The sequence below is a fragment of the Grampus griseus genome, assembly GCF_964374135.1.
Source record: "Grampus griseus genome assembly, chromosome: 3".
Taxonomy (NCBI): Eukaryota; Metazoa; Chordata; class Mammalia; order Artiodactyla; family Delphinidae; genus Grampus; species Grampus griseus.
In genome coordinates this window covers 121,944,761-121,963,707 of record NC_139019.1, presented here as the reverse complement: position 1 = coordinate 121,963,707, position 18,947 = coordinate 121,944,761, and the positions used below count along the sequence as shown (strand labels likewise).

The 18,947-nt window shown below is 46.4% G+C and overlaps 1 protein-coding gene across 1 annotated transcript in view; it reads right to left on the bottom strand.

Annotated features, from left to right (window-relative positions):
• Positions 1-18,947, bottom strand: part of SH3RF2 (SH3 domain containing ring finger 2) — a 143,673-nt gene that overhangs the window by 4,117 nt on the left and 120,609 nt on the right. Inside the window, exons 9-10 of the mRNA XM_082650226.1 lie at positions 15,918-16,276; positions 13,451-13,747 (exon numbers count right to left, since the gene is read on the bottom strand). Of these exons, the coding sequence (XP_082506352.1) occupies positions 13,484-13,747; positions 15,918-16,276 (623 nt within the window). The 3' untranslated portion in view covers positions 13,451-13,483. The remainder of the gene's footprint in view (positions 1-13,450; positions 13,748-15,917; positions 16,277-18,947) is intronic.

Sequence of the window (18,947 nt, the reverse complement as noted above, 5' to 3'; positions counted from 1 at the left end):
ATATTCTTTGAAATGCCAGGATCACGGAAGACAATGAATCTTGAGGAACTGTTCCAGATTAAAAGAAACTAAAGAGATATGGCAAATGCAATATGTGGTCCTAGATGGGATCTTAGACAAGACATCAAAATCTGTTTTCTCCGTAAAGGAAAAGAATGGGACAATTGGATAAGATCTGTAGTTAATAGTGCTATATCAGTGTTAATTTCCTGATTTTGGTAATTGCATTGTGATTATGTAACACCCTTGTTTTTAGGAAATACACACTGAAATGTTTAGGGGAAAACAGGCACTTGATTTTTAGCTTACTTCCAAACGGTTCAGAAAAATTATATATATAATTTATATTAAATTTTAATTTAATAATTAATTAATATATATGTACCTACATATATAAAAGAGAGGATCAAAACAAACATAGTAAAATGTTAATATCTAGGGCACCTAGTCCTGAAGGGTATGCAGGAATTCCTTGTACTATTTTAGCAACATTTCCAGAAGTCTGAAATTATTTAAAAAATAAAGTTAAAATTCACGAGCCCCCAGAATTTCTCCAAAGCCTCAAATATTTTATTTTTGATTTCCAAACCCAACCTGCATTCCTGTCATCCCCACACATGTAGCCAATGTCCTCCCCTTCCTGCCTAGCCCCTGGTGCCTCTTCTCTTCCCGAGGCTGAGGATGCTCGGAAGGAAGTGCAGCCAACACTTCCAGCTGCCCCTTGTCCAGGTGAGGGCAGGCGGTTTGGATGGGCATCACAGGAGCCGGCTGCTCTCTGTGACTTTGCTGCCAGTGCTTGGCTCTTGGCCCTTCTGAGTGCAAATGAAGTCCCAACTGACCATGCTGAAGGGGGACAGGAGAAAGCTAAAAGGATGATGGGAAATTGGTCCAATAACATTTAAAAAGATTTGCTTTCTAAAAGACCCAGGCTCGGAGTTTGTCCACAAGTGAATTCCCATGAAAACCCAGTAAAACAGGAAATAAGTAGGAGAGGGAGTTTTCTATCTCCTGCCCAATGTCTTTCATTTGGAGCCTGAGTCCTTCTCTATCCAACGACTCCTGCTGATTTAACAGGCCAGTTTTGTCTTTGGGGAAATTTTAGTGATGATCACAGACAGGTTCATTCTTTGCGGGGTGGCACAGGACAGCTGGATCTTGCAAGCAAAGTTTATGGGAAGTATCGGTTTTGGGAGTCTGATCAAAACCCACTCTCCAAAGGCAGAAGCATGAATTGTGGCTACAGAGGCTAAGTATACAGAAGGAGCCTGAGCTTTCAAGCAGGCAGCCACATCTGGGCTAACAACTGAGCTTCTCTGCGCTCTCAGGGCCTGCCCATGCAAGACAGGACTTACGTGCTCCACTCAGAATAACAGCAAGTAAGAGCCATTGGAGGCTCCAGGTGGCTGCTTCCTATTCAACGCGAGAAGCAGGAATGAATAGAAAGCCTGTGATTATGAGGACGCATTCTGCGTCCCATCATGACAATAAGTTATGCAGGATTTGGAGTTATGCTGTCTCCATCGTACACCCCCAAACATGGGCCGGAGTTTCAGCCTGCTATTCACAACTTTTATCCCTAAAAAGGGAAGACACCTGTGTTAGACATAGTCTGCTTCTCCTCCCTGTGCCTAAGTGGGTACCGGCACTGATGCTGGGCACCTGCCTCTGGAGATGGGTCAACCCGTTGCTATCACAGGGGGCCTGGAAATGGCTGCTTTGATCTGCACATCAGGCCTGGCATCAGCAGCTGGGGGCATATCCCTCCGAGACTGGAGGCAAGGTGATTTGAGACAACTGCTTCTGGATCTCAAGGGAGTAGTGGTGGTTTGTTAGCTCTTTAACTACCTTTGTTGTGATGTAGCATTTCTGAGGGTGAGCGCAGGGACAGGGAAGTAATAAAGAAGTAACTGCCAAGGGAAGGCCAGCTGCCACATGAATCTGATCTTCCAGGTTGTGCTAAATGATGTAGAAAGAACTTCAACTCTAAGATCCACTGACATTTTAATGGACACTCAAAAATCCCATCAGTGGCAGGAGGGGTGAATTTACCTATGGCTGGCGTTGTACAGTACTGGGTAGCAGCTCTTATCAGTCCTGTGTCTACAGGCCAGGGGTTTTAGGATTAGGCAGGTAATAATGCTTTGCTTATTGAGCACTCAGGGGACAGGTCTGCTTGAAGTAGAAAACCCTGATGTCTGCAGGAAAGCTTTTGTGTCTCATCTTAAATGAGGTGGCAAGCAGCTAGCAGCATCCACTGGGGTCCGATTGCCTGGGTTTATTCCCAAGCTCCGCCAAGTCCCAACTGTATGACCCCATGGAAACTATTTAATCTCTCTAGGTCTTAGTTTCTTTACCTGTAAAATGGGCATAGTAATAGTATTTACTTTGTATGGTTGTAGTGAGATTTTAAAATCAGTCAATATAAGTAAAGCACATAAAAGTGTCTGGCACAAGGCAGGGGGTCTGTCTATCATTGTTGGCTCAAAAGTATTACTATAAATTAGGAGACCTCTTCAAGGCTATTTATTATGTCCCTGGTTCTTGATTATCTCAAAGAATGGAAAACCCTACAGGTGGTGGATACAGATCATTAAACCGGCTCGTGGTCACACTCATTACTGGAGTCTCTTTTGCCTTAAAAACCTGAATAGAGTTCTTAAAATTTTACATCCTAATCCACAAAATGAGGATAACAATAGCTCAGTATTTACTTTATATGATTGTCATGAGAGGGCCTCTATTATTCTTCCTATTACACAGATGAGAAAATTGAGACTCAGAGAGGTGAAGTGACTTGCTCAAAGTCACACAGTGAGTCACACATGAGATACAATGGGTGTTCTGATTCTATAGCCTGGGCTTTCCACTGCTAGGCCAGAGAAAGGTGAGCGGAAGAGAGTGAAGGAGATGGGGGGTGGGGAGGAAGAGGGAGGGAGGGAGGGAAGGGGAGAGGGAGACTCGCAACTAATAATAATATTCTTGGAATGAGTAAGTGGGCGTGGGAATTCAATACATATATCCTAATGATAACAAAGCAGATGACGTTTTATGCCTTGTCTACATAATTCGAAACAACCATTTTGACTGCTTAGAAAAATGACATTGCTTTTTGCTTGCTGCAGAATCATGGCTTTAAAGAGCTGTGAGGGCCAGTCCCTTTGGAAGGTGAGTACTTAAGATCCTGCAGTCTTGGAATGCTAGTGCCTGAGCCAAGCCCCTTGTTTGAGAGGTGAAACAGGGCTGGAGAAAATGGAAGTAACTTGCCTCTAAGCTTGTGGCATCGCCCATAAGTTCATCTTTCCTGTGAAGGTCCTTCTTGTCAGGAAAAAGAGGATTCATTTATTCTCCAATTGTTCATTCAACACATATTGAATGTATGATCAAAAATGTTTGATGAATGAATTTCCTTGACACTTTGAGCTTGTTCCTCTTTATCTCACTATGCTGCATGTCCGATTCCTTCTCAGTCTTCAAATCTCAGTTGAAATCTCACCTCCTTGGAGAATCCTTTCCTGGCCACCCTACCCAATGTAGTGCATACCCCCCCAGCCATTCTCCGTCCCCCCTCTTTGTTTCCTTCATAACATCTGTCATATAGAAACAATCCTGTGTGTTTAATGGTTTACCATTTACTCCCGTTCATGAAGGCAGGAACATTACTTGCTTTGTTCACTGCTGTATCCCAACTGTATGGGGCAAAACCTCACACACATAGATGCTCAATCAGTATTTGTTGAATGAAAATGAATGAATAAATGAATGAGGTGACACTGATTTCTACCCAGGAAGAAAACATTCTGTGACTTTAAATGGAGATGGAGTGAGAGCTAGGACTTTGGCCTGGAGCCCCTTGGTCATAATGGCGTGTCCAGCTGGGGATTAACTAATCAGCACATGCATTTTCTGAATTACAAAGTGTGCCAGGGACATTTAATTTCTGTTAATTAGCACCGAGGAGGAGGGGTTGTTATCGAAATCACCAGCCAGCTGGAAGCATGTCCATGTCAGACCTATTTGCAAATCAGAATGGACATTTCATAAACCTTGTCAACCTTGTGAAGCTGCAAGTGAGTGCCCAGAGGGGCAGCACCAAGGTGCCCACCGGCTGCATTCGGGGTCACAGATGACCTTAAACCTCAAACCTTCAACAGATGAGGAGGTGAGGTGATAGGGACAACCAGAAGACAAAAGACTGATGAGGGTTATGGCATGAGATACATTTAAAAATAACTGTCATATTTCCTCAACCCTGGTGCCACTGACCAGCTGATCTGAAAAGTGAAGAGAACAAAGAAGCTGAGATTTCTAGTCTTACAGAGCCAGCCCCACTGCTTCCTTTCTGTGACCTTAGACAAGTGATTTATCCTCAGAGCCTCAGCTCTGTTTGATCCATAAATAGGGGACAATAACACCCAACTCATGGGATTGTTGTGAATGTTAAATGAGAAAAGGCATGTAAACAGTCAAGATAGCTAACGTCACAGAGCATTTTCTAAGAGCTGGGCACTGTGCTAATGACCTCATGCCCATTATCTCTTTTAATCCCCACCAAACCACTCAAGGAAAGCACAGTTAGAACCTGCATTTTACAAGCAAGGGGACTAAAGTTTGGGAAGATTAAATGACTTCCCCGTGATCACACAGGGAGGAAACGCAGAGCCTGGATTTGAATCCCGGTCACCTGACTCAATGTGCTTTTAACCACCCTGTAAATGACCCTCTAAGGGGTTAGCTCAGTCCCTGGCATTTAGCAGACGTGTAATGAATGGTAGTAAGAAGATTCTGTTCTTATTTTAGCATTTCTCCTGATCACCTGCCTTTGTCATGACTGCAGAATTCACTGCTAGGGTCCCTTCTGCACGCCAGCATCTGGCCTATCTGTCTTACTTAATCTTCCCAATGACTCTGTGAAGTGTTGATTATTGTTTTCACTCCTCAGATGAGTAAAGAAAGTCTCAGAGAGGTTAGTTAACTTGGTCCAAGGTCAGACAGCCAAGAAGTGGTGGGGCCAGGATTTGAGCCCAGGGATATGTGATTCCAGAGCCCAGGTGGTTTCCTCTTCATTTCTCCATGCTGTCATCTTTCAGAATCTGTTTTGCCTCAGTGGAGCTCTCCTGACAGCTGAAACACTCCTTCATTACTCCCTGCTCTTGCTTCTGAGCCTAGCTCTTTCTTGTACTCTGTTTTTGAATTGTGCCTCCATTCCCACTTATGGGTAATAGCTACCATTTATTGAACACTTTGATGTACCCCGTATCACCATCAGAGCTGTACAAGCATGATCTCATTTAATCCTGCTAAGAACCCTATGAGGTGGAGGTTCTGATTCCCATTTTACAGATGAGAAAGCAGGTTTAGGGAGGTGGTGTAACTTTCTCACGTTGCTTCAGTCATTTGCCAAAGGAAACCTAACTAGTAAGTGACAAGCTGGGACCAAACCCCAGATGATTTGGTTCCAAAACCCGTCACCCTAGCTATTATATTGTTTCTCCATATCTTGTAAAGTTCTAGTGGATTGGGAATACAGCTAGAATAGCTACCCCCAAATCCTTGTTGACTGATGTGTTAAAATTTAGTCCTTTACTGGAGGTCTCCATGAAGAAGGTCCAAGCTATCAAATTTGCCAAATCTAAAAAGACTGTAAGCTTAAAAAAGAATTCAGTTTATCAATAGAATGTGCAGGATGGAATATTTGGAAATGTGGTTCTGATATCTAAAATTAGCCTTCCATTCCAAACAGTATGGCGCCTTCCGGCTGTCTGACTGCTCTGTCCTTTGTCATGGAAGCTGATGCCATCTCTCTCGAACTGTGACTGACATGTTCTCCTCAGGCAGACCTCAGGCAGTGCGGTCCTCCAGCTCTCTCCTAGACAGAGATGGAAAGCATCTCCCAAGGAACTGGGTGGGGAAGGCGTAGGGATCCAGGTACAACCCTTTGAAGGTGATATTTGTTTGAATTCCTCTATGGTCCCCCAGGCGTTTTTGCTGTCTCCTTATGTTTTGATTCACACTTGCTTTTGCTTATTTGTGAGAGTCTCCTGACTGCAAATAGTTCTCACAATCCTTTCAGATGGTCCAGGGAGTTGTTTTCATGGGAAGGACATTAGGATGGCTCTGGCCTCTAGGACACGTGCGACTGACAGCCGTCAAACTCTGACACTGCAAGTGGCCTTCATCAAGTCGGTCGGTCACGCTAGCATTGATTCTAACAGCGTTCACCAGGGATACACAAAATAGCCTTTGCGAATGCATTTTGCCTTTCTCCCTGGGTCTTGGCTGGCATCCTTTTAGTCCTTACCAGGCTGCAGCTCTTGTCCATCCAGCAGTGACCCTATCTGCATAATTAGCTTGCATCTGTGGGTGTGTATTTACCGCCCCCCCCCCCCGAAAAGCAATTGCCTTTGAACTTCGGAAAAATACCAGCATGGAACACTGGAAGGTGTCAGCTCTCTGAGTCCTCTTGTTCCCACAGAGAAGATGAAAGTGGGGGTCATTTTGGAAATCATGTTCCCCTTCTTCTGGACTCTGTATCCTTTAGAGTGAGGGCAGGCAAAACCGGAAGTAAACTCAAGAAGAGGGAGTGATCTAGGGAATGCAAAATAATCATTGTGTTTAGATGTCAATGATCCAGAACCACATTGCAAGCTTTGGTTCTTTTACAAGTTGCTGGGCTGTGTCTGGCCGCCCTTGCAGCAGGCATAGATTTGCTTTTTGGATTTCTCTGTACAGAACACTCTCAGTCACCTTCTTTCCCATCCCTACTTCTTGGATGATAAGACCCTTGTATGGGTTGGCTAAAGAGTTCGTTTGGGTTTTTCTGTTAAGATGTTATGGAAGAACCTGAACGAATTTTTTGGCCAACCCAACACTTATTCTCTGGGAGGGCTTGACCGCCTGAGTTAAACCATTTCCCCACCCCCGTCTCCATCCTCACCCCTGTGGTCTCAGCAGCACACACACATTTGTGCAACCTCTCCAACCTCAACCATGTTATGTGCTTACAGTTGCTATTGAAGAAGAGGGATGTGGTGATTTAAGATTAAGGTTTGGATTTAGAGTCCTGGGTTCTAGTTCTTGTTGCCTTGGACAGGTCATTTGACCTGTGAGTCATAATTCTAATCCCTAAAATGGAATAATAGCAGTACCTGCATTCATAGGGTTGGGTAGGATTGGATGGCATAATGCATGTACAGTGCTTGGTACACAGTAGGTGCTCAGTAAATGGTGACAGTTATTGCTGGATGAAGAATCAGTAGTCTCCCTTCCATCTCAAACTAATTATGTGACCTTAATCAAGGCATTGAAATATCCGGAGTCTCGGTTTTTTGATCTGTAGTCTGGGGACAAAAATAACTTTTCTCTGCACTCTTCACGAGGTTCTTATAAGAATTTGGTGGCAGCAGCAGCAAGATCTGTTTTAGTTTCAGAAGTTGAGGAGCTACTCTGGTTTTTGCAGTTGGCTACCCAGAGGCTCCAGACAACACCCAGAGGAGAGCTAGGTAGAAAACCCTGTATTCAAACAATGCAGGCACAACCACAACCTATATTTTCTCTACTCAGGAGCAACAAGTTCTCCTAAAACAGCTGTACTTGGAAGAACTCTTGTAAAAACCCCTTTAAACTCAAACTTCTCAAAACCAGACGTGCTGGTGCATCAAAATCTCAATTCCCAGCAATGAATCAAAGCTTTAGAGTCCCAGTGACAGAAGCCAGATGGGAGTCCAAATATTCAGGCAGGGTATCTATGGCCCCAGGTTGCAATATTTGCTTTGACTAGTGCTTACTGAGTACCTCTATGAGCTGCACTCAGAGTTCCATATGGTACATGATTGGGAAATTTACAGGGAGTGATATGCATGGAATTCAGGACAGTGGTTGTGAAGGAAGTGGGGAGGTGGGGAAGGAAGGAATGGGACTGGGAGAAGCACACAGCAGGTTTCAATTATTTTTTAAAAAGCTAGGTGGTGGGTATATGGTTATTGGTTTTATTATCCTATATATTTCTATAGAACATTTAATTATAAAAGGGGAGAAAAGCAGAAAGGAGCCCAAAATCCAGAAAAAAGTAATAAGAAACAACATTCTGTGAGGGCCATATGTATTTTTATCTATCCTGGTAACTACTTTATTTCTGTTGCCTCTCATAGAGCCTGGTCCAGAGTACGTGATGAATGAACTGTTGTTGAATGAATGGATGGAGGGATGGATGGATGGTTGGATGGGTGAATCTAATGCTCCTCCATCCCGTCATCTTTGATCCCACCTCTGCTGCATTCCATTTGTCAAAGTATAGATCAATAGGCAGAAGGGCTTCCTGGGAACATTTTGTTTCTGCTCTGGTCTAGGGCACAATACTATGGCCTGGCCAACAGCAGGTGGCTTTGATCATCATTTAACATTGCTCTATTTCAAGAAAAACGTCCTTGTGAGATTTATCCTCAGGGACACCAACCTGCTGCAGGGCTCTCTGGAGTTAATTCCTCTGGCTTAGTCTTGCCTGCCAAACACATTCCCCTAGGTGACTGCCTTTCAGGCTCACCTAAGAGGTTTCTGTAAGTGCTAACACTCCTTTCACTTAGCCCAAGGGGGAACTGGAGTCTTTACTCTCAAGACTAAGTAAGAGAAGCATCAGTGACAGCAGCTGCTGCCCCAGGAGAGCCCAGCTTGTTAAGTACTTGCTCCCAGCTGCAGAGGCTTGAGAGGCCCTCGTTATTCTACCTGCTTCAGCTTCTCACTTCCTGGGAAGGGAGTCAGAGGCTGTGGGGCTGCCCGTGTGAATAAGGGCTGGGGAGAGGATCAACATGGAGGCCTGCTCATCTTATTGAAGCAAATTATGTGCTTCCATACCTGCCAACGTGATGCCAGAGGAGCTGGGAAGCTGAAGTGCATTACTTATGCCTATGAAACTCTTAGCTGAGAAAGGTAGGTGAATAGGCATGGAAATGCTTATCCTCCAAGTCAGCTCCTTTCCTAAGCTAGGGGCCTGATGAAGGTGCTTGTCCAGGGATGAACAGTGGCCAGGATGGGGGTTGGGAAGAGTGTCAGGTTTGACAGCAGTGCTCTCAACCTCTGGGCCTTATTCTCTATAATAGGGTAACAGTCAAGATATTTAGTAATCAGTATGGCATAGGCACTAGCCAATCAGCATGAAGAAGGGCTTTATTGCTGGAGGTCTCAGCTGCAGCTGGCCTTAGCTTTTTAGCTGTTGGATGGGAGAGCGATGGGGAGGATGACATGGAGAAAGGGCCAGGGTGTGGGAGGGGGGAGAGGTCTTGGGGAGCTCAGAGCATCTACTATTCTCCTATCAGTACAGGACGATTTCAATATATTAACCACCAGTGAGGTCATACTCCTGCTGAATGTCAGATCCAAATGTCAGCTCTGCTATACCACATGAGAAAGGTGAATTTGATTCTCATACTTCATGTGCCTCAGAATCACTTGGGGAGCTTGTTGAAAGCACAGAGGCTTAGTTCCCACCTCAAAACTACTGAACGACACCCTGTAGGGCCCTGGCTTCGCCTGCTATGCTCCTGAGACCTGTGTGCCTGGATCAGTGGATGTCTGGGGATCCAGCTGTAACTTTCAAGGGGTTTATGATGCCTCTGGGAGATGAAGTCAAGCACGCAATCTCTAGGGGAACGCGCCCAGTTCAGGTGCAGGTCGTGTGAGTGAGTGAAGCAGGCTACTGGGGCTGCGTGGCAAATTGAAAAGCGCATGTCCATTTCACGGCAATTGCAGCCCCATCAGATGGCTGCCAGTCGGGAGCGCAGGCCTGGCGTGGACGGACATTCTGAATTGTCAAGGGAAGTTGGAAGTCAGTGAGTCAGCTCTGCATCTCACCAAGTCACAGGTAGGGCATCGCTTTAAACTCTTCCTGCTACAAAAGCTCTGTCTGTGGGAGGGGGAAGGGTGGAGGAGGTGCAGCTGGTCCCGCGCGATAAGGGAAGGAGACAAGTTTTAAGTGAGGCCCTTGATGCTGCTCAAGTCAAGTGTGACTCCACCATTTCCTTAGGTGTGGCCCTCAGAGTCTGTCCTCAGCTGGTTGCGCCCCTCCTTCACCTCTCAGATGCCCCCCCTGCTCTCTGCCCCCGCCCCCAGGCAGAGCCTGCCCTCCACAGCTTTCCTAGCACTGAGGTGTCAGGTCTGATCACGGGGTGAATGGGCACCTCTTCTAGGGACTCTGAGTCTTAGCTGAGGGGATGGAGCTCTCACAGGATGGAATATCTGGCTTCAGACGTGAGGTGCTAGGGATCCCACTGGGATCCCGGGAATGTTCCACAAAGGAGTAGATTCCTCGGTACTTAGGTGCAAGAGAACTTGGCTTGATTGCTACATTTAAACCCATTGCCAAATGCTGCTTTCCCTGCTTGGGCACCCACCCCTTTGTCTGCCTGACTCTTCTTGTCCTTCAGGACTCAGACTGTGTTGTGACCTCCATGACTAGGCTACTTGGTCTCCTTTTAGCACCACATCCCCGGACAGGCCCTTGTTTTCGGCTTTTTCACCTGGAATTTCGATGGTCTGCTTCCTTGAAAACATTCAAGGCTAACATTTATCAGGTGTTCACTATGTGCCAGCATGGTTCCAGTCACTTTATCATCTCAGTTAACCCTCACAATAGCCCAGTGAGGTTGGCACTATTATCGTTCCTATTTAAGAAGACAAGGCTCAGACAGGCTAAGTAACTTGCCCAGCATCACATAGCTAGCACGTGGTAAATGAAGATTTGGACCCAGTCTTTGTGCAGCAGAGCCTGCAATTGTAACCACTGCATTATGCCACCTCCTTGCAGTTTGAAGTCAGTGGCCTAACATCAAGGATGGTCTCTTGGTTCATGTAGCGTAGTCCCAAGTTAGGCTCTGAAGTTAGATAGGGTGAGGGCAGCTATCAAACTCGCTCTGTCACTGTCTGTGGTTACCCTTCAAGCCTCAGTTTCCTTGGCTCTATAATGGGGACAATTGTACTTGCCTTATAAGGTTATGGTGGACGTTATAGGAGAGGATGTCTCTCTTGTTCTCATTGCAGTACCCAGCTCATAGGAATATCTGAAACATGGTGGTAGAATAAACGATGGGCAGTGCCCAGCGAGTTCAACTCGTACTGCCCCTTTCAAATCCTCATATGACTCCGCAGAGATGGGATTTGGTTTGGGAGGGAGTGAGTCTGATGCAGGGCATGGGGGAAGAAGGCTGGATGGAATGGGGATGGCCAGCCTCTGGTGTTGTTTACATTTCTCAGAGAGGTTACTCTATAGAGATCGTGGACAATGGGAAGAATATTCTGTTTCATTTGGAGGGTATGGATTGTATCTTCACTACGCCCAAACAGCCTGCTTTTCAGCCACAACAGTTAAACGTTAACTGGCTCCATTGCTACTGAGGCACAGACTAAATGTCTGGCTGGCTGGGCATGCCGTGTGTCTGCCACTCTGGGTGTAGACTGCTAAACTCATTAACTCACCGAGAGTGCTTTTCGGGGTAAATACGAGGTGTAAGTACTCATATTTTGACAAATCATACAATGCCTGCCTGTCTTTATGACTTTTCCCCATTTCTCCATCTGGATTACTATATTCAGCTCATTGAGTCATGCAGTTGGGCCTGACAATTTTTGTGGAATAGACATGGGTCCCTATCACACAGAAACACCAGAGCATGTGACCACATTGGCTCTACCAACCCCAAAGGTCTGACACAGGTGCAGTATTCCTTGGCAGGATTATGGTTTGTTTTTTGTTTTATTAAGGCCTGGAAAAGTCTTGACAATTTAGTTTGCCAAGTGTGTGGTTGGTACATAAAATATGGATGTTTTTAATCCCAGGATCTTCAAGAACTGTCCAGGGAGAAGGTCTAATTAGACCTGCCTTTTTTTTTTTTTTTTGCGGTACGCGGGCCTCTCACTGCTGTGGCCTCTCCCGCTGCGGAGCACAGGCTCCGGACGCGCAGGCTCAGCGGCCATGGCTCGCGGGCCCAGCCGCTCCGCAGCATGTGGGATCCTCCCGGACCGGGGCACGAACTGGTGTCCCCCGCATCGGCAGGCGGACTCTCAACCACTGCGCTGCCAGGGAAGCCCAGCCTTTTGTTTTTTTAAATGACATCCAGGCTTAGTAGCAAATGGCATTTATGCACTAAAGTGCCCACATTGATGGGCATGCAATGAATGTTAAATCACAACAATTAAGTTAAATGAGAATTAATGATTTGTCTTACAGCATTGCCTCCACTCCCTGGGGTGCTCTTTTACCCCTGTTTACAAGGCTTTGCCTGGCTGGTCCCACTCACTTCAGCCCCATCTTAGTGGGGTCACCTACTTTTGCAGACTCCATCCTTCTTTCCCCACCTGTCAAGAATGTCAAGGCTGCTCTCCTACTCTTTTATCTTCTTCCCTGACACTTCCCCTAATCCTCTTTCTCACTCACTCTCATCACCTCCCCACTCTCTCCTCCATATTTTCTTCACTCTCCCTTTCTCCTCCTTCTTACCCACTTTTCCTCTCCAACCTTATTTGTCCAGTCCCTTTTTATAGAAACTTTCCTCTAGAAGGCACCCCCAACCCAGCTGTGGATTGGCATCTTCTCAGTGACATTGTTGCCTTATTCTGCACCCTGGTGAAACAGCTAGTCTGCCCCAAATACAAGAAATCAGTGAAAGTAAAGACTGTTGCAATGCAAACAGAATGTATATCTAAACTCAAACCCCTTACCAAGCTGTTTCTAAGCATGCATTGTTTTCTTGGGGAAATCAGACTAGAGCCAGGATGAATGAATTGTCCGTAACACCATACAAGACCCTCTCCACGAGTACGTGATTCCTGCTTATCTATCGTGTAGGATTATATGTGGGCAAACAGATTGAGAAGCTTAAAGTATGACGGTAGTCAGCTTTCTCTCTGACCTTGTTTGGAGCAAAGCCAGGAAGCTGTCTCTCTTTGGTTTAGAGGGTTCTTGGAATGTTCAAAGTATCTGTCTCACACCCTTCCCAGAAATTCTCCCTTGGCAGCCAGGATTATGACGATGGAAGCACAAAGATATGGTGGCTACTAGTGGCTGGTGTCTAGGTCCCAGAAGATGGCAGAAGCTGTTCTAAGATGTTGGGGTCAAAGAAGTAATGCCAGCATTCCACCATTGTGATGCCCCTGGCTGAAGCCCCTTTTATAACATCATAGAAATTCTACACAGAACCCAGAGGATGAGAGGCTGCACACTCCACGCCGGGGAATAGAGTGGGCAGGATGAGCTCCCATTCTTTGGTCTGGGTAGTGGCCTTGCTACATTGAATCATTATGTTTGGAAGGTCATCTAGTCTATCTTCCCAGCCAGGGCAGGAATCCCCACTCCCACCTGTCCTTTCCTGGAGGTAAAATGGGCAGAACAAGGACCCATGCTTGAGTCCCCAAAGAATGGCAGGACGCCCTCAGTGGAGGCATACTGTATTTAAATGCAATTCACCTCTTTGGGGTCTAGGAAAAGCCACCTGTAGATTCATTTGCTGGGAAACACGGTCTGCGTGGTCGAGGCAGTGGACGCTGGGGCCATGATTTTGCTAAAGGTTGACTTCCTCCGGAGGTCTGTCTGCTGTCCAGAATGGCAGCCGCTTCGGTGGGCGAATAGGACGGTCATCTCTGGGCCCAAGGGGGCTGCTTCAGGCTGGGACCCCTTCGGGGTGGCTGGTTGTTCAGGCTTCCCAGAGGTGTGATGTTTGGCGGGAGGAGGGCTATAATTCTGAAATCTCACGGTTTTGACTTGCTGTAAGACAGAGGAGAGCAAAGGGACATAGGTGAGTGGGAGACCTGTGCTATTTCCCCCTGGGACTTGGTTCATGCTGTTTCTCTACACTTGTCCCTTCCTGGAATGCCTCATTCACGTGTTCATCCAGCAAATACCTGTGTCTGTCATGAGTGTCGACCATGCATCACCATTCTGTCAGGCGCTGTGAAGCCAAGAGTGAACAAAACCGCCCTGACAAATGACAATGATAACCAGTGCCACTGCGGGGGAAGCAGAAGGTGCTGAGGAATGCGGAGAAATATCCACCTGAAGCTGGAATGGGCCTTGTCCGAGAAGGCCTCTTAGAGGCAGAGTTATTTCAGTCGAGAACTGAAGAACGACTGGGAATTAGCTACGAGAAATAGCGGGGACAACCACCTACCTGAGAATAGGGTCCTTCACCTCCCCTCTCTCCTTCCCACCTGCCAGTAAGGCCTCCCTGCTGACTCCATCCAGACAGTTCCTTCATAAACCCTCAGAGCAGAGTTAGCCAACTGGACACTGCTGACTGAATATAGTCTGCAGAAAGTCTGGGAGTTTGATTTAGTTGCTAACACATTAAAAATTGGGAGATGCATATAAAAATCAGCATTTTATATGTCCCTTAAGATAATCAAAGGGCAGGCACACTGGGGCCTGTGCCCCATTCTGGCAGCAACTGGCTGGAGCTGATTAGCAGGTCCCGCTTTATGTGGGAGTCAATGATCTGATGTTTGCATAAGCCCTTCCTCTCTCCCTTCTTTCCTAGCCTGTTATAGATCTTGTATATTAGATTTTACTTTGGCCATTCCCTATCTTACAGCTTAATAAAGTGTTCTGTGCTACTGCTCAGAAATCTTTTTTTTTCCTGTGAAATTCAATCCCAATGTCTTGAGATTGAAAGGTGAGTGGGAGACCAAATGTCTTCATTCTTTTGACCCTTACCATGTCCAGCGGAGGTCTGGGCACTTACTAAACACAGTTTGAGGGCTGCATCTAAATGGCTTGGGGGTAACTGACAAGTGAGGTCTGGAAAACTTTGAATTATTTGAATACCGTAATTCAGAAGAAGAACTCTCAACATTTAAATCAGTTAACACTAACTTTTTCCAAATGCCTTTCCCTGCAAGCTTATAGCTTAGTTTTTGTGTCAGATCTCAGTTCTACTCCAGACACTCATGTATGTCAGCTGTGTGCTTTTGGGTAATGTACTTTAACTCCATAAGCCTTCATGTCCTCATTTTTAAATGAGGATGACAATAATAATTATAGTTACATCAGAAGGTTGTTGTCAGAATTAAATGAGATAGGACATGTGAAGTACTCAGCACAGTGCCTGCTAGGTCGTTAGCATTCAGTAAATGCTTAACAAAGAGGAGGAAACCACACCATCTTTCCATTTGGAGGGAAATGGGTGATGGTAGTGATGGTGATGTTGGTGGTGATGGTGGTGGTGATAGTGATTGTAATGGTGGTGGTGCGATGTTCAATACACTAAAAGATAACAGTCACCTAATTTTCTTCACGTCACCTCCTCCATCCCTGCCTCAAGGATATTGTTGAGAACATAACACTTGTACAAAAACTCTTAGGACTCCTAGCGGGAAAAGCCCTAGAACCGATAACCGCAAAGGTCCCGATAACAGTTGTTGGAGTAGTTATAACTCAGTGTGACCTTACTAAGTCACTTACCTTCTCCTGTGCCTCAGTTGCCTCTCCTATACTGTGAACGAGTACGTATCAAACCCTGTGTAAGTACTTTACTCATTTAACTCCAATGCTATGAGGCTATTACTCTTCTTACCGCCATTTTAGGTAAAAGAGTCTCAGAAAGGTGAAGTGTTTTAACCAGAGTCACCAGCTAGCAAGCAGCACAGCTGGAATTCAAGTTAAGATTGTGTCTGATGCCAAAGCCGTGTTTTTTCCAAGTTGCCTCTGGGCCTCGAAAGAAGGATGTGTAAAATCTTCTGGAAGCATAAAGGAGCTTCAGTAACATGTCTGGGGAGGGTGCGGGTGATGTGAGGATATGGAAGGGGGGTTGTGTGTGAGGATTCTTTGGTGGCTGCAGTTTTGATTCCTTGTCCATTTACGGTGAAATCTCAGGAGCTGGGACACTGTGCAAAGTTAGGGGTCTAAAGAATCAGGCCCCCCTAATGTCACCTACTCCTACCTTTTCGCTGCCATTTCTTGAGTTCTCTGGTTTCACCAGGATGGATGGCGGGGCAGATGCAGGCAGTTTTGGTAGAGGCTCACTCCTGACGGGGATTTCTTTGCCTTCCATGATGAGGGAACTGGCTGCCGAGTGGATCCTGGTGTCGCTGCCCCTGCTGACGCACGTGAGGGCAGGCTCCCCAGCGGCAGTGGGCTTGGGTCCCATCTCCGCCACCACCGCCGAGGGTGAGGAGGGGGCCCCCTGTGGCTGGTAGAATTGGAACTGCTGAGGCCGGACGACCATGGTGGGGCTGCGTCTGAGGGAGCCCACCACGAGGGTGTGGACCTCCGACCGGACGGGTCTCTGCAGGGATCCATCTGGGGAATTGTATGACAGAGATATCAGCAATGGGGCAGCTGACAGCAGCTTGGGTGGGAGCTGGGTAAGCAGTGTGTCCTGATAGCCCAGAATAGTTAAGTGCTTTCCCAGTTTGACTGTGCTCACATTCTCCCAGGGTCTTTCAAAGGTGACCTTATTCTTTTTTTAGTGCTGTTTGCTGATGCTGGCAGCAAATGACTGGCTAGGCGAACACTAGGGGTGGGGTGGCGTCAGAAGGTATATCACCTCTATTTGTCCTCTCCCTCTCTCTCTCTGTCACACACATACACACACACACTCCTACTTTCTCCCTCCAGGCCTTTAAGATGGAAAGTGAAGAAGACAGTCCTAAAGAGAGAGCTTCGCAGTGAGAAATAAAGGCATGGAGACCAAAGAGGAAACAAAAGCAGAGACAAAGAAAGAGACAGCAGAAATTGAGACATGCAAGAGAGAGTGGGAGGGAGAGAGGGTAGGAGAGAGGGCAGAGGACTCCAACCAGCTACTTAAAGAAAATTCTGATGGAAGCTTTAGGCCTGTGGTGGTGGGACCTCTGCTTTTCATCGGGTCTGCAGGGAGGAAGGGTGAGCGGAATTTAGGGACTGTGTGTACCAGGCAAACGTGACAGCAGCTGGAAGCAAATTTGGAAAGGTTATTCCCAAGTTAGGGATGTGAGCAGATGAGCTTCGTGAAGTCCCATGACTCAGGCTCTGGAATCAGATCTCCTCCCAGGGAGCCAGGAGCACATCAGTCACATCATCTCCCTGCTCCTCGGTCCCCTGGTTGTAAACTGGAGCTAAAAACAGCACCTCGTGGCCTGGGGTGAGGATTACATTTTATGATGTGTGCAAAACGTTAGGATAGTGCCTGGAACATCATAAATGCCCCATGTTTTAAAACTTTTTTTGTGTGTTTTTAGGTAAAGGAGAAGCAAACTCTAAAAATGCACCGTCCAGGAGTTTGGTTTTGCCCCTTCCGTTTCCCTGAGCTCATTTTTTTTTTTTTTTAAACTGAGATAGTCCTCCCTCAGTAAAAGGAAGCCATTCCTTCCCCTCAAATTCTCTGGAAGACAGGAGATCCCCATCCTTTGAGCATATGTCCTGTGGGTGACCTGGAGAATAATCGAGAGTTCATTGTGCTCTGTAGGGGGCAGTGGGGGAGACACCCTGAGAAGCATTGTGGGCTATTTCTTCATAAGGGTCTCCCAGAATTTAGAGCTATAGGTGACATCCAGCAGAGATGTTAGTTCTTTGTGACTCTCTATGGACACGTGTGTGAATCAAAGTCATCTGTGTCCAGCGCAGAAGGCCTGAGCCTAGGCCATGTTCTGTGTCATGACTCTTTATCAAGCCGGGTGTGAACATGAAGAGCAGATGCTCACTGTAACACTGCTGGCGTTCTCAGCTGCCACTGGCAACCCAGCTACCACTACACAAGTCTGACCTTTCAACGTCAATGTCTGTTTTTCCACTGACAGCCCTGTGAGATGCATACAGTCAATTCTCTGTCATTTCTCTTTGCTTTAGGGAGATTGATAGCTTGACCATCCTCACCTTGGGAAAAGGGAGAGAGAGAAAGCCTCTGGGACCTAGGAAGGTCAAAGCCGCACTAGGCAGACCTGTCCTTAGGCTCTCAGAAATGGGTGAAAAATCAGTTTACCGCCTTATCTACTTATCTTGTCGGGTTCCTAATTTCCAAGAGCTTTAGTGCTTTCTTATTACATGTGCATATAATGCAAGCGTCAAAACTCCAAGCCAATCAAGATCTACACAAAGTTAGAGAGGGAGTGTCCGAAAGGAAGTGTGAACAATTGCCGAGGGGCTTTTCTCCCCGGTATTCAAAAGTGGTCTAGACTATGTGAACATTTCAACACAAGTGAAGTGAATTACATTCACATTCTGGAGGGACCCAACATGATCTGCTTAGCTGCAGTAGCAATATTGATACTGATAAAATGCTATACTATAAAAATAGCTAACATTTCTCGAGAGCTTATTATGTGCCAGGCACTGGGCCATTAGTGTTAAATGAATTATTTAATGCCCTGATGAGGTAGGTACTATTTTTATTTTCATTTTGCAAATGAGAAACCTGAAGGCCGAAGAGGTCAGTAACTTGCGGTGGGATAACTTATTGCACGTATGTTTTGTGGGGAGAAGGTGGAGGAGAGGGTGAGGAGGGAGGCACTGTCGGCTAGAATTAAGAAGCAACGGTGGGATTGGTGGTCAAGCAGATGATCAGAAAGCACTGAGAAAGGGTAGAACTAAGATAATTGCTTTAATTGTCTTGGGGCACTAATTGCTTTAATGTCTGTGTGGCATACTGTCCCACATGTGAATCTTTTGCTCTGACTAGTACTGCATTTTCACCTTTAATCATTTTTTTTTTTTTTTTTTTTTTTGCGGTACGCAGGCCTCTCACTGTTGTGGCCTCTCCTGTCACGGAGCACAGGCTCCGGATGTGCAGGCTCAGCGGCCATGGCCCATGGGCCCAGCCGCTCCACGGCATGTGGGATCCTCCCGGACCGGGGCACGAACCCGTGTCCCCTGCATCGGCAGGCGGACTCTCAACCACTGCGCCACCAGGGAAGCCCAGCTTTAATCATTTTTTAAGATAGCAGGAGGGATGGCAGAGCCCAGTTTAAGTCAGGGGATGTAGAACAAATCAAGTTGA